Genomic DNA, 14,367 nt, shown 5'->3' on the forward strand with positions numbered 1-14,367 from the left:
TTCGTTTTGACAGCTTACCTAACCTTTATTACCATTGTCGTTACGCATATACATCTTTACAATTATGCGATACACACACATATATGCACAAACATCAAGCCAGCAATTAATTCTATGATCTTTGAGTGAAATCTATAAATACAAAATTAACAAACCGCGTATTTTTATAGCAATAGATATACACATATGATACACACAGAATAAAAATATAAACACCGCACTATACTATAGTATTTTTTTTTATTAGATATGCTCCGAGCTCCAATATATATACATGCATAAATTTATGTCATCAATATATATTAATGTTCGCGTTTTGCAGGTAGAAAAATAATTTGTAAAAAAGTAATTGAAAATATAAAGATTGATGAATGAGTAAGAAATCGAGAAAAATCTTTGAAATTTTTATCTTTAATTTTTTAATTTGGCGTTAATTTATTTCCATCATATTTGATTTATCGTTAGTACAAAAGTAGACCAATTGGAGAAAGGATTTGCAATAAGGATAGTTCTCAACAATTTCGTTGTATGTTGAGAATAAGCTCCGTCTATGTGTTTTACATGTTTATGGCTTATCCAGATAAATTATATTTGTATAAACGTATAATACATTACATATGCATATATATCACAGAAAAATCAACCAATCATTCGGCTAGAGTCTAGAATAAGAATAAAAATAAGGTATCCTATACATTAAATTTGATTATAGGTTATAATTTCTTTGTTTTCTTTTTCTTGTTACATTTTCACAAATTTTTCATTTTTAACTTATATTTATATATATAAATATAATAATTACAATATAATTCGAATATGTGCTCTATATAATAATATTCTCGATTTTTTTGAAACATTTAAATTTCTAATTATTTGAATTAAATAATCGAAAAATAGAGAAATCTATAAAGAATATAATTTTAGATTACGTTTTCTGAATAAATACAGTTCCTTGCATTGAAAAAATGTCCACCGTGCGAAATGTAAAAGTAGGCGAGGCATTTTTCGAACGACTAATAGACGCGGCACATCTGCGCCTGTCAAGCAGTCAAGCAGCAGTTAACCCCCGTACAGTACTTCTTACTAGTTCTCATTGTAGTACACTGTAGTATACATGTATGTGTATTGTACGTGTAGTATGGTGGACATTCGCTCTCTCGCGCGCCGATAGATATTCAACATCGCGTCGTTGTCATCGCTGTCATCGCCGTCGTCGTTATTGTCGTGTCGTCGTTGTGTCGTCGTCGTACGATATCCCAGAATCTTCTCTCGTTCGCGAAACGATTCGCGAAGTCCTCACGAGGTGATGCGTCGTCCCGCATAAAAAGGGCCCCAGACTTCGGATCGCCCAGGTGAGAGCCGAATGGCGTGAAAAATCTCGCGTATACGATATCTATCTACGAGGGTATTGAGGGAGTAGCGATCTCTTGGGGCCAGCCAGACTGGCCAGAGCGAGGTCACGTGACCCGTGTGTTTACCAAAATGGTGAACGTCCGTGCGCTACGGACGACTCTCTACGCGATCCCGTCTGTCGGCCAGGAACGGCCGCGCGACGCTCGAGCGTGTAAATAGCCCCGAGAGATCAGCTGTTCCTCTCGCGTACGTCGGTGCACGCCTCCTCTCGACGTCCTACGACCTACGACGTCGCATCTAAGGCGTCGCGTCCCGGGCGAGTCGACGTTTGCTCGCGCGTTGTCCCCGTTTCTTCTACGGCGTCCGTCTCTTGCGTCTCGTATTCGGACGGCACTCGGGGCGAAAATTCCAAAGTGGACGCTAGTCTCGCGCTCCCGGCGCCGTCAGGACGACGCTCGGACTGCCGTTCGAGTCGACGTGTCTCGCGGGAGATGCCACGACCCGACACGACGGTCACGGTACGACGATCGCCTCCTGCTCATCGCGCGCGATTCCATTGCGACCTCGTCGCCGCGAATACGCTACGTGGTTCGTAGACTGTTTAATCTCGCGAAACCATCATGTCGTTCGATCGTTTCGTCGCGCGCCAAACTCGTCTCCCGTTCGCGATACTGTCAACACTGTAAACTCATCATAGGATCTTCTCTCTGTTTTTTTTTTTTTTTTATATTGTGCCGCATGAAGAGGGTGACCCGAAGCTTCCAAAGGCCTAATTCCATTTGCCAATAATGCCGAGTTCGGAGAACGCTACTAGGTACGTTTTGTAATAATAAATTTTATTAAATTTTTCGACACAGTGCTGTATGATACCGTGCGTGTAATTTCTAAAGATTAAGACGCTATGTCATTACTTTTTTCTTCTTTTCCAGTAGCAGATGATCTCTGATATAGGCTAGTGCAAATGAAAAGCACTTTGACAAAAGACATCTAAATGTCAGGAGGTGTCTTTGCATAGCGCCAAGTGCTGAAGGGCCAGGCATTCTTAAACATGGCCACGTATCAAGTCGACTACCAATGGTTGGTGTCCATTTGTCCGCATCGATATTCTTTCCTTTTTCACAAGTTCAGCGTGACAGTTACATTGTTCTTGCAGGGCTTATTCCATAATGGATTCATCGAGAATATCCACTTTTCTAATATCAATCCTATTGATAGTCTACGGTAGTTTTCGATCTCTAAATATGGAGCAAGAGGCGAGGGAAAGAGAAAAGGAGAAGGAACGTAACAACCTATTGATTGGGATTACGAGTAACAGTAACGCCGGCAATGCGGACGGTGCTAATGGAGGAAGAGTTCAAACTCTGGATACGATGCATGCTCTCTGTCTACCTCTCGGTGCTTCCATTTCTCTACTCGTCATGTTCTTCTTTTTCGACAGTATGCAGATGCTTCTTGCAATTTGTACAGCCAGTAAGTTTCAAAATTTTAGTCTAGAGTGAGTTTCATCGTAAGACTACCTTTCGCAACGGTTCAGATTTTATATAAAACATCTGTGTGATATATATATATATATATATATATATATATATATAATAATAATCAAAACTATGTCATTTATTTACAGTTATAGCCACAGTTGCACTGGCATTTCTTTTACTACCCATGTGTCAGTACATCATTAGACCATGTTCCGACGGTAATAAAATATCCTTTGGCGTTTGCGGGAGATTTACGGGCGCAGAATTACTCTCGTTTTCGCTAAGCGTGAGTATAGTATGCATCTGGGTCTTGACCGGACATTGGCTGCTGATGGATGCGATGGGTATGGGCCTGTGTGTGGCATTTATCGCATTTGTTCGACTACCTAGTCTCAAGGTATCCACGTTGTTATTAACCGGGCTGTTGATTTACGATGTCTTCTGGGTTTTCTTTTCATCCTACATATTCAGCACAAACGTAATGGTTAAGGTGAGTTTTACAAATATTACTGTATAAGTACATCATTATTGTACACGATAACCAGCTCTAATAAGAAACATTTCGTTTTCGTTTTCGAATAACAATTCATAATGTTATTTTTTACATTGCAACGATACATTGTAAAGTGAGAATAAACCTAGTCGCACAATGTATCTATTTATGTTATGTTTATCCCCATCAAAGCGATTTCGGCAAGCGTAATAATTATATGTCTTGTTATTTAACAGGTGGCAACTAGGCCTGCGGATAATCCAGTAAGTCTTGTGGCTAGAAGATTACATTTGGGCAGCATGGCGAGAGCCGCGCCAAAACTACCTTTACCCGGAAAACTAGTTTTTCCGTCGATGCATCAAGCTGGACATTTTTCGATGCTGGGCCTCGGCGACGTTGTTATGCCGGGCCTTTTACTCTGTTTTGTCTTGCGATACGATGCATACAAGAAGACTCAGTTATTGCCCGGTGGCTGTGAAACTGGAGTACCACCGCCGCGCCACTTCAGCCGGATTAGCTACTTTCATTGCTCTTTGATCGGTTATTTTCTTGGTCTACTTACCGCCACTGTAAGCTCTGAGGTGTTCAAAGCTGCGCAGCCTGCCTTATTGTACCTTGTGCCCTTCACTTTATTGCCATTACTCACAATGGCATATTTGAAGGTAATTTTTTATTTTTTCCCTACATACACATTCTATATATTTTATATACTATTCAAGATGTGTTTTAGTTTTCATTTTTTACTTTTATTATTCTTTGATTACAATCTTTGAAATCAATTTTTTCTTAAAAAAATATTTTAAAAATCAAATTAATTTAATTTAAAAAATAATTACAAAATATATATATGTGTATGCGTGTGTGTGTATTTATTCATTTAATGTTGAAAATATTGTGAAAATTGATAATCATTATTTTTATCTAAGAGAAAGTTAACTCGAAATTGATAAAGAAATAAAAATATAAAGATAAAAAAAGCGAGATAAGGTAAATAATAAAGAAATAAAATATTATCTGGGATATATCTTATATAATTAAATTTACATTAAAACATTGTATTAAATCAACTTTCTTGAAAGTTAAATTGTACGAAATATTATAATGTAGGAGATACTCACATAATTGTTCTCTTTTTCCAGGGTGATTTGCGTCGGATGTGGAGTGAACCATTTATATCTCAACAACCTTCTAAACATATGGACGTTTGACAAGAGTCATGGCTTGCTGTATATTGCGCTGTATTGGAGGCAAAATTCTTGCATGAGATTCACTACCACATAACTTCACATCCTTATTTTCATCACTGTCATTTAATGTAAGTAATTTTTTCTATACACACATATGCGCGCCCGCGCGCGCAATTATACGTTTACATTCTTTTTAAAGTCAATACAGAGGACAATTCAGATCTAAGGGTCAATGCAATTATTTGCGGTCTTATCTAGTGTAAAAATACATATACTGCATAAAAATAATTTATAAATGTAACATAATGTCACACGAGTATAATGTTAGCGGTGCAAAAAAACTTTTTACCGAAACAATAGAGGTCGAAGAATTCTTTCGGAATATTTCTGGAATGCCAAATGACACATATATTATTGGCATTCTTTCTGTGTCTTAACTTGATGTTGAGTATATGGATAGATATTGTGCATATAATAGATAATGCAATCAGTAATTATTGTCATTTCGAGCTACTACATAATAGCTAAAAACTATGTATCATGTGATTGATTTTACGAATGAAAAATGGTCTTTCACTTTTACTATCATCATGACAATTAATAGATTCTCGAGATATTTACTTTCAGTCAAACAAAAAGTGTGGTATTGAACAGCTATAAATTACTCTTGTAAACTTCAGTTACAAAAGATTACAAGACATTCATTGCGGAATATCGTTTTGATTCACTGTACTCAATCGATATCGAATTACTTGCAAATATTATATATAGCTATGAATAGAATAATTTATAAAATATTTGAACATTTGGATATAAGAATCCAATACACACACGTGCGTGTAGGTTGTGAATTTGTGTTTAAAGCTGATTTAAACTCGATTGAGCAAAGTAACGATGCTAAATAATTGTGTATATATTTATTATATCATTTTTATAGATTTATGAGCACGACTTTGCGATTTGCAGTAATGAATAGCACGCTTTTCGATACTGTGTTTTGTTTTGCTGCTTGTTTGTTGATCAAACTATTTTTATTTCGGAGGAGATTAGTTCACACATTGTCATTTTCAACGTGTAAGTAGGATGTAATATGAAACTGTGCATTGTTAAAGATAATTACAGGAAGGTTTGTTTAAACAAAAAGGCTTTCTAAACGAGCTCTTGCTATGGATAGGCTATCGAAAAGACTTTATATGTTTATTTAAGGACAAGACTGAAGATAATATATACGAAAGCCAATTTATTAAGTGATTTCTCTGAAAGATGAATAATTTTTTCCATTCTACCTTTCTCTTGGATCAATTTATAGTATTTTAGATTAAATGAAATAATATAATATATTCTACTGTAAAAAAAAAAAAAAAAAAAAAATAATAATATGACATTGTCTAAGAAAGGTAGAATAATAAAATGCTCTTTCATATTGTCCCTTGCTTTAAAATAAGTTATGTAAAATATTCATAGTCACAAATCAATTAGATATTTAATAATGATCTGAATTTATAATTTTATTTTTACATTATTGTATTTAGCAAATTAGTATACGCATACACACACACACACACACACACATTATGCATATACTATATTACACATACACAAAATCGATTAATAATTTGCTAAATACGATAATATAAAAACATGAAATTGCACACACACATACACACACATCAGAATGATAGTTTACAATTTATTTATTTTTTAGATAAAAATTATATCAACATATAGAAACAACTTAGAGTCAAACGCGAGTAAATAAATTCAAACAATTATAGGCTCTATGTATTAGTTTAAAAAATTAAACGTTTCTGTTCCACTTTGAGCCGTCTTCGATAAATTAAAAATGAACGAAATAATTATTAGTCGTTTCTTTACTTATGTTAACATATTCAGAGTTTCTTTGTTTTATTGAAAAATTATATCATTATAAATTTAAAAAAAATACTTTTCTCCGTTCAATCGTCAGAAATTTGCGAAAAAGATATAATAGTAAGAGTGATCTAAACAAATTTAATCTGTTTGCTTATATATTAGTAATATAAAAAAATTTGTACAAAAAAGTCCAAGTTTTGTTTTAATTACATTTTACAAAGAAGGCATACCATTGAATGACATCCCGTTAATTTTGTAATAATGTTTTAAATTTTCATCATTCTTCATTTGTCTACCTGTCCATAGCACAAGCAATTTGTTTTCCATCGTTATCTCATATGTATATTAAATAAATCATTTTTTATATTTTATTATAATTACTTATACATACACATACACATGTAATGAGTAATAAAATATATTTTAATTACTTCCGTTATTCGGTAAAAAAACTTATAAAGACACGTTTGTAAAATGATTTATTTTATATACATTTTGTTATATTTTAAAGAGAGCGCTTAACTGTGTTCAGGTCATCAGTTTCTCAACAGTATGTGATCTTTTTTGAACAAATTACGTACATTATGATATGACGTTTATAGTTCTGTAATGTATGTTTAAATTTTTTCTTCCAATGTACATACGAATAACCTCGACAGAGAAAGAGGCGCGGACTTAGCAACATTTGTGCGTCAAGCCCCTATGAAGAGATTTTACTTGTTAAGCAAATTAATCGAATGCAATGAATTTTTTTATTAGTACAATGTAGAGTGTATCTTTAAGAGAAAACGTTCAAGTTTTCAAATGTAGATTAGTGCAATACAATTTATAATTTATACCACAACGGAATCGTAATACTTTTGTTATAATACAATAATTCTACTTCTCGATTCGTTTTCACAACGAGACTCCTCCTTAAAACGATGAATGTTTTTGTACAAAACAAGTTAAGGCATAATACTATAGAAAGTGTTTATAATAAGATTGCAACTTAGTTTATGGTAAGAATGAGAGGTACATTAATTGTGTATATCTTCATTTTTGTTTCAATATATGTAACAAACCACATTTTGTTGTACATCTCCTAAAGTCTGATGATTTATTTATTGACTAGAATTGTACAAGTACTAAAAAATGCTCATTATGTAAATTTCAGGAAGTGTATATAAAACGAATACTCACAACTGTCATTCATTTTTTCCACAAACTAAGTGATGAGATAAAAAAATACTATATACTAATAACATGACATATGATAGAAACGAAACGATCAAGGAACAGGTTTAAATAAAAAATCAAGAGTTAAACCGTATATACACACACAGAATATTATTAAATGCTGGATATTATAGGTAACATACTAAAAAAAAAAGCACTTGCTTGTACTGTTGCAATTCTTGACTTGCATGTGTACAGCTAATGTACATTTTTTATATATAATAAAACTTGACCATTTTCGTATATGGTCGCGTTTGAAAAGTAAAAGTTATTGATAACAAATTTGTATGTGTTTTTTCTTACATCATTCTCGCATTAAAAATAGTGTTTTTTTTTTTTTTTTCCTCTCTTTTCTCAATTGGATAACAATTTCCGTTATTAATCCGAGTATTCATATCGAAATTACATCAGGATATAATTTTTACTCATCATCTTTAAAGTTCAATGTATCTCCTTTCGTTTTCAGGATAATCACTATTATATGTATTACAAATGATCATATCACACATCTCGGGAGTTTATACGTTAGTTTGCCCCATCGTCACATTGTCCAAGTTTCTTTTTATACTCTCTAGATCCTTTATATCCGATACTGCACTTTCACATTTGTAAACTACTAGAGAATGATAAAAATGAACGGCAAACGCGACGAATACTATGAGCACAGGAATGATTATCACAGTGCTGGCAGTGGCGGCGGTAAAGGAATAGTCCCAGAACTTGACCCAACAGAGAATAGCCACCTCTACTAGGAAGAGGAACAGTCCCAGTATCGTGGAAAATGCCCAGGCCAATTCGATGAAACCTCGCATTCTTTCGTGCGGTGACTCCGTTATAAGACGCGAGACTTGGAGCTTACTTATGGCCTCGATATTGGGTAAGAGATACGTGCTTATCATCAACGCGAAAATGTGCACCGATACCAGAAAAGTAGTGCAAACTGCAAACATCACGAATAGCCATTCCGGCACCGCTGTCGGCTCGTTGATTTGCAGTTCCACCATCGCCACCTAAATCCGATCAGGGAGAAAAACAAAAACAAAAATTGAAATATATACATACACAATTCCATACAATTGTCAGCAGCATCGTACAAGATGTTTACAGGTATCTCGAGAAGTGAAGCAGATTAAAGAAAGTGATATCTGTCTTATATAACTACAGATGTGCATGAAGATTACATAGAATTGTCGTCAACGTCAATTTAACCATTTTCAGGAAACGTTGTGTAATCGTACACAGTCCGTTCTCGAGTTATGCATTTCCAGAAAAACAATTCTATTTCCTTGAGAAATCATAATTTATTAAAAATATTTCGCTTTCGAAAATCTTATCGGAGAAAGCATTAATTTAAAAATTTATCTCGACAGTAAGAGAATATTTAGATATTTTTTCCCTCGAAACGCAATGAATTTTCTACAATTCATCTTTTTGCAACAATCTACTTTGAAATTATTTGTGTTAACGCATTTAATAGTAAAAATGGAAACTTGCACATCTGCACATCATTTTTAAATCACATCTGGAGTCATAGTAGATAAGGAAAATTAATCTATTAATCGCCATAATTTGATGAACAATAAAAAGCTTTTAATTTTGTTTAAAAGTTAAGAAATTAAAAAAATTATATTTTAAAATATTTATATAAATATTTATGTAATAATATTTACAATGTTTATACTTTATGTCAACAATTTTTTAATGCACCATTAAACACTATTTTCTATTAATATATGGCAGATAAAATATTTTCTATTAATACATAGCTTAATGAAATATTAATATAGCCTAATAAAATATTTAGAGCAAATTCTTTTTGTCTTCTCATATGTGTGCTCTCTGTATATATTGTTTTCATGATTTATATATAGATTTATATAGATGATATCAAATGCTTGTACAATTTTTATTTCATCGAGCGCGCGATAATATCGATCTAAATTATTTTTCATGAAGATATTCGAAGAGAAAGTCACAGAAATGTGAACAATGTGGCGGATAATAGATTAAACATTTTGATATTTATATATGTTATTATTTATATATTATTATTTACATGTGATAATTATATATAAAACTAATATGTATAACTATGTTTATACCATTGCGAATCCACTAAGAAGCTCGGATGTGGTTGCAGTTGCTTTCAGTTTAGCCCTGCTCATGTGGAGTCTCCTCCATGAGAGACTCTCGGGCCCGTCTTGCTCTTCGGTTTGATGCGAGGATGGCGTCAGGGGCGGGATCTGCGGACACGTACAGCAACACGTGTACGGCGTATTATTACTACTTAAGATGGGATTGTTCGAGGATTGATACGGAAGACTGTTGACCGATCTCATATCTAGAGACACATATCTGTTGTTGTTGTTGTTGTTGTATCTATTTCTAGACGATAAGACCAATTCGCTCTGAACCGGATATAAGGTACTCCTCGAGCTATGCGTGGAAAAGCTCGACTCGCTCATCTGAATCTGCTTCGTCGACGACAAGTACGCGAGAGACGCCGGTCTGGATCTCTGGCTGCTTCCATAGGACAACTTCCACGCCGAGAGATCGCTCTGAGTTGATTTATTGAATCTACCTCTCGTCGCATCTTCACCCATCTCGCTGAGCGCGTAGGAGCTCGAGTTTAATCTCGGGATATTTGCCTTCTCGTGTTGGACACCATCGACGAGAGCGTTCATCTTGAACGGACTTGTTCGGAAATAACAGCGATAGCAGTGTGCAGTAGTTGTACAACGAAAAATATTTACCTCTCCGAATGTTTACGCATTCGGTTCACTTTATTCCCGCGTTGGTCGGTTCACTTTCAAAAGACATTAAGCGAGTCAAGATATGCAGGTATGTCAAGGTACATACGTTACATCGTACACACTCTTATTCACTCTTATTTATTCCGTTCATACAGATTTTCGCAGGCACAATCGCGCGACGAGAGCATCGATTGTATGGATTATAAATTTATAATCGCACCGACGATACCGGAGGAATTTATCGTCCCGATTCAAGATCGTGCAGTTTGGAACGTTCAGGCGATGACGCGTCGTCGCGGCATGCAACGATACATCATTTTCTCAAGACGGCATTTAAAAACGTCGGCGGATGTTACATGTGGACATTCCTCATCGGAGGAAAGAGAAGAGACGCTGGAAGAGAAGACCGCCCTACTATTTCTGCCCATTACGAGCTCCGAGCGAAGACTGAAGAATCGCCTAGTCAAGGTACACGGACATGACGTACCTGTCTGAATCATAACAATAGTATTAATTACCTTCGAGAGCCATATCTGCGGCATAATAACCAACTCCCGTGTGCGGCCTCCCGACATGTGTCCCAACGTTTGCCTTTGTATGTGTGTATATGTATGTATGGATAACGATCCACCTCTTTCACGTGTGCGTCTGTAAGAGACGATGCTAATATTGCTCGGCCAATGACGTTTCTTTTCCTTGTCTTTATAACAGTGATAAGATGAGAGAAATCTTTCGGGCTTGCTAAAATAATGTTGAAATCATCAAACGGCTAGGCTTAGATGTGTCGATCGGAAAATCTTTCCAGAGAGATAAAGCGAGAAAAATATATACGACACCGTGTTAAGTCCTTATCACGAGTTCTCGCTTATTACCTGATACTGAAATTTTTTTCAATGTCTGGAATGTTGGGACTCGCCGAGGACGTCCCGACGTACATATATATTATCATACAAAAATTAGTCTTTTCGATAAGAAATACGGTAGTATATCGGAGTTTCCACATACTTAATGAAAATATCGAGTTTTTTTATTACAACCGATTGAGAAACGATGAAAGTCTCTTATCGTGAATTAATTTTTTAGAAGATAGAAACAATCCGAGTTTGGATAGATGTACTTTAAGAAAATGTTAAAAATTTTGATAATATTTGATATATATATTCTCAGGAAAATGTTGAAAATACATATTAAGAAATTGTGAAAGCGATCGTTGCCAAGGGAGAACGAACACTTTAAATTTATTGGATAATCCATCAAGAATTTTAAGATCACGAGCGCTGTGAAATATATTGAAGAAAAATTTTTTGCTCATTTTGATTAATATCCGGCTATTTTAATCTTTATTTGTAGCTATCGCGCTACAAACACATTACACTATGAATATATAAGCGCGTGATGAGCCATTGAAATATTCCTCGTTATACAAATAAAGATGCGCAAACGAATACCGATGAAATCTCTTTTTTTTCTACGCCGCTTGAATATGAAAAATGGTCGACTAAGAAGTATAGTCCAAGTTCGAACTTCAAACTCGGTAATTGCCTCTTGCAATAAAAAAAAAAACAAAAAAAAGGTGACCACTATACTGCTTTACAACGACGTCATTATCATTAATATACCCGATTTCTATCCTTAATAACATATGCTTACGTGATAAAGACGCATACAATGTCAACGCGCGACACGTATAAGCGATTAATTCCGCCTGTTAGAGAGAGAGAACGGCTCTTTCATAAATAATACCATTCGTCTGTTCCGCACATTGTTTATGTACGTACATACGTGCATTTTAAGGTTGCGTAAATAATAATTATTAAAATAATAAAATTATATTTAAACACTTGGACTGTAATTGCGTATATAATAACATTTTAATTATTTTAATTATTATATGTCTGCGAAAAATTGCACAATCAACTGCATTATTCTTACGGAAGTGTATCCTCTTGGCTGATTAAACTGATGTACGAGAATCGTTTCATTCAGCAGCAAAACAATACAATGTCGCAATATTTGTGAGTGTGTAAAGAATTCGACATTGCGCAAAGTTTTGAGCTAATATGTCTCGCGTAGGAAAAAGTAAGGTTTTCCGCCTTTCACACGTTGACCTTTTCCAGTCAAACTGGTGTTTTAGCATAATGATTAACATACAAAAATATGCGTTTGTCGTAAACCAGATATATACGTACATTTTTATCGTCGTGCCCGATGTTTACATTTCGATCTTCTTTGAAACAGCACGTATTCACGTTCCATTTCAATTGAAATAATTCCCGCATAAAATCGAACGTTTACAAAAATTATCCGAAAAAAAAATTCTTTTTTTTCGATTTTTTAAAACTTTTATACATTAGCAACAAATTTTAATTCATATATATATGTGTGTGTGTGTGTGTGTTGTGTGGTGTGTATGTATGTGTAATATTATATTATATATGTATGTACACGCACCGGCAGAAATGGTGTCCGGCGTTAAATGTGTGCGAATACGTGTATGACTTTCGGCTGTCATACACGTATTCGCATACATCTAACGCCGGATACCATTTCTGCCGGTGCATGTACATATATATGTAAATAAGCTTTGAACGAGTTAGTGTGATATAAAATCAAACTATAAATTGAAGAGAGAACGTAGAACAACAAGTTATGCAATTTTCACAAAGTATTCTTCATATGTATAAAAGTTACGTGGCCACTCGCGTGACAAAATGCTAACAAAATCCTGTAACAAACGCGTGACAAGCGTTCAATACGAGAATTAGAATTGAATTTTCTGTATATATATATTTTGTAAATAAAAGGTTGCAAAATATTTACTTTTATTTATAAAATATATTATAATAAATAGTTAAATCTCAAATTGAGTTGGCTATGAGAGCCCGGGCGCAGTTAATCAAGCGCATGCTTATTAGATTGAATATATTTAATATAAAATTACATAGATGATGATAGCGATTACATAATTAATAATAGCGAACGTTTCGGCTCATCTATGTAATTTTATATTAAATATATTCAAACTAATAAGCATGCGCTTGATTAACTGCGCTCGGGCTCTCATAGCCAACTGAATTTGAGATTTAATTATTTATTAAAACTTAGCAGAGCCGTAACGATTGTTTTTAATTTAATTCAATCTTGTCATTTTATTAAGATATATTATATATACTCTTTTACCACACTTTTAACAATTTCATAATCTAATAATTATATATATATATATATATATATATATAGTATATTTATTCGAATATATATATATATATATATATATGTGTGCGTATAATATATCGCGAAAATATATTTTTAGCATTATACAAATAATATATAAATGTGAATAAAAATAAGGTTCTTTTAACATATAGAAAATTAAGGTAATACATATAAAAATAATATTTATTATCATGCATATACATATAGAATTTAACATACAAAACTTTATTATATCACAAATATATTTTAATATTTTTTTATATAACACGTTATGATTATATATAATTTTAATTGTACAATATTTAAATTATTATATATTTTTTTATTATCATTCTTATTGTGTTATAATTGTGGATTTTATATATATCTTTGTTATTGATTGATATGAAATAAAAAGAATTGAAAGAAATAATCATTATTACAGATATACGTGTGTTTTCAATAAAGTTGAAGTGTTTTTCCACATATTATTGCTGATGAGTATATGCGTATTTTTTTCATTGCTGTCATCGAAAGCCAAACATTGGTAATCTGAGATATATAAGTCATTCGCGAAAAATAGAATTTTTTCTCAGAACTTCAATATATCGATTAAGTTTCAATATCTATTAGAAGAAAAAAAATATATATTGTACGTAATTTATAGCGCGAGACATTTTAATGTGTGTCACACTTTTAAATATTATATTTTTAATATTTAATACATATATATATATATATATTATTTTAGTCCTCATATTATTTATAATCGTAAAAAAGGAAAAATAAAGATTTTTTTATTAGAATAAAATAAATTA

The 14,367-nt window shown here is 33.4% G+C and overlaps 3 protein-coding genes across 5 annotated transcripts; 2 read left to right on the forward strand and 1 right to left on the reverse strand.

The window, feature by feature from the left end:
- Positions 1–1,022: 1,022 nt before the first annotated feature.
- Sppl (signal peptide peptidase-like protein) lies at positions 1,023–7,537 on the forward strand. 2 transcript variants are annotated; one of them, XM_083045270.1, is made up of 7 exons: positions 1,023–1,352; positions 2,098–2,167; positions 2,283–2,430; positions 2,507–2,823; positions 2,978–3,321; positions 3,561–3,986; positions 4,464–7,537. In XM_083045270.1, the coding sequence occupies exons 3-7, from the start codon at positions 2,402–2,404 to the stop codon at positions 4,530–4,532; spliced, it is 1,185 nt and encodes a 394-aa protein (XP_082901396.1). In that variant the 5' UTR covers positions 1,023–1,352; positions 2,098–2,167; positions 2,283–2,401; the 3' UTR covers positions 4,533–7,537. The 2 variants fall into 2 exon arrangements, with proteins under 2 accessions (XP_082901396.1, XP_082901387.1); XM_083045261.1 differs by having other exon boundaries at positions 1,024–1,352; positions 2,286–2,430.
- Positions 7,538–7,685: 148 nt separating this feature from the next.
- LOC145940321 (calcium release-activated calcium channel protein 1) lies at positions 7,686–10,285 on the reverse strand. The gene is made up of 2 exons (XM_083045279.1): positions 9,704–10,285; positions 7,686–8,611 (listed from the first exon to the last, which is right to left on the reverse strand). Exons 1-2 carry the CDS (start codon positions 10,283–10,285, stop codon positions 8,120–8,122), a joined length of 1,074 nt encoding a protein of 357 aa, XP_082901405.1. The 3' UTR covers positions 7,686–8,119.
- A 17-nt stretch (positions 10,286–10,302) lies between these two features.
- On the forward strand, positions 10,303–13,566 carry LOC145940341 (uncharacterized). 2 transcript variants are annotated; one of them, XM_083045370.1, is made up of 3 exons: positions 10,303–10,442; positions 10,510–10,822; positions 11,522–13,566. In XM_083045370.1, exons 1-3 carry the CDS (start codon positions 10,363–10,365, stop codon positions 11,543–11,545), a joined length of 417 nt encoding a protein of 138 aa, XP_082901496.1. In that variant the 5' UTR covers positions 10,303–10,362; the 3' UTR covers positions 11,546–13,566. The 2 variants fall into 2 exon arrangements, with proteins under 2 accessions (XP_082901496.1, XP_082901485.1); XM_083045359.1 differs by lacking the exon at positions 11,522–13,566 and having other exon boundaries at positions 10,510–10,849.
- Positions 13,567–14,367: the final 801 nt, after the last annotated feature.

The sequence above is a fragment of the Prenolepis imparis genome, unplaced genomic scaffold, assembly GCF_030444845.1.
Source record: "Prenolepis imparis isolate NDT839.2.m4 unplaced genomic scaffold, iyPreImpa1.0 SCAF_1, whole genome shotgun sequence".
In the NCBI taxonomy this organism is placed as follows: Eukaryota; Metazoa; Arthropoda; class Insecta; order Hymenoptera; family Formicidae; genus Prenolepis; species Prenolepis imparis.

What these genes read in the sequence shown, in the direction of transcription:
- Sppl (XM_083045270.1), top strand. Translation starts at nt 2,402, where the DNA reads ATGGCCACGTATCAAGTCGACTACCAATG. An exon ending in TATCAAGTCGACTACCAATG is followed by an intron (nt 2,431 to 2,506) that starts GTTGGTGTCCAT and finishes TTGTTCTTGCAG; the next exon opens with GGCTTATTCCATAATGGATT. An exon ending in GCACAAACGTAATGGTTAAG is followed by an intron (nt 3,322 to 3,560) that starts GTGAGTTTTACA and finishes GTTATTTAACAG; the next exon opens with GTGGCAACTAGGCCTGCGGA.
- LOC145940321 (XM_083045279.1), bottom strand. Translation starts at nt 10,285, where the DNA reads ATGAACGCTCTCGTCGATGGTGTCCAACACGAGAAGGCAAATATCCCG. An exon ending in TTCTTAGTGGATTCGCAATG is followed by an intron (nt 8,612 to 9,703) that starts GTATAAACATAG and finishes GATCGGATTTAG; the next exon opens with GTGGCGATGGTGGAACTGCA.
- LOC145940341 (XM_083045359.1), top strand. Translation starts at nt 10,363, where the DNA reads ATGTTTACGCATTCGGTTCACTTTATTCCCGCGTTGGTCGGTTCACTT. An exon ending in AAGCGAGTCAAGATATGCAG is followed by an intron (nt 10,443 to 10,509) that starts GTATGTCAAGGT and finishes CCGTTCATACAG; the next exon opens with ATTTTCGCAGGCACAATCGC.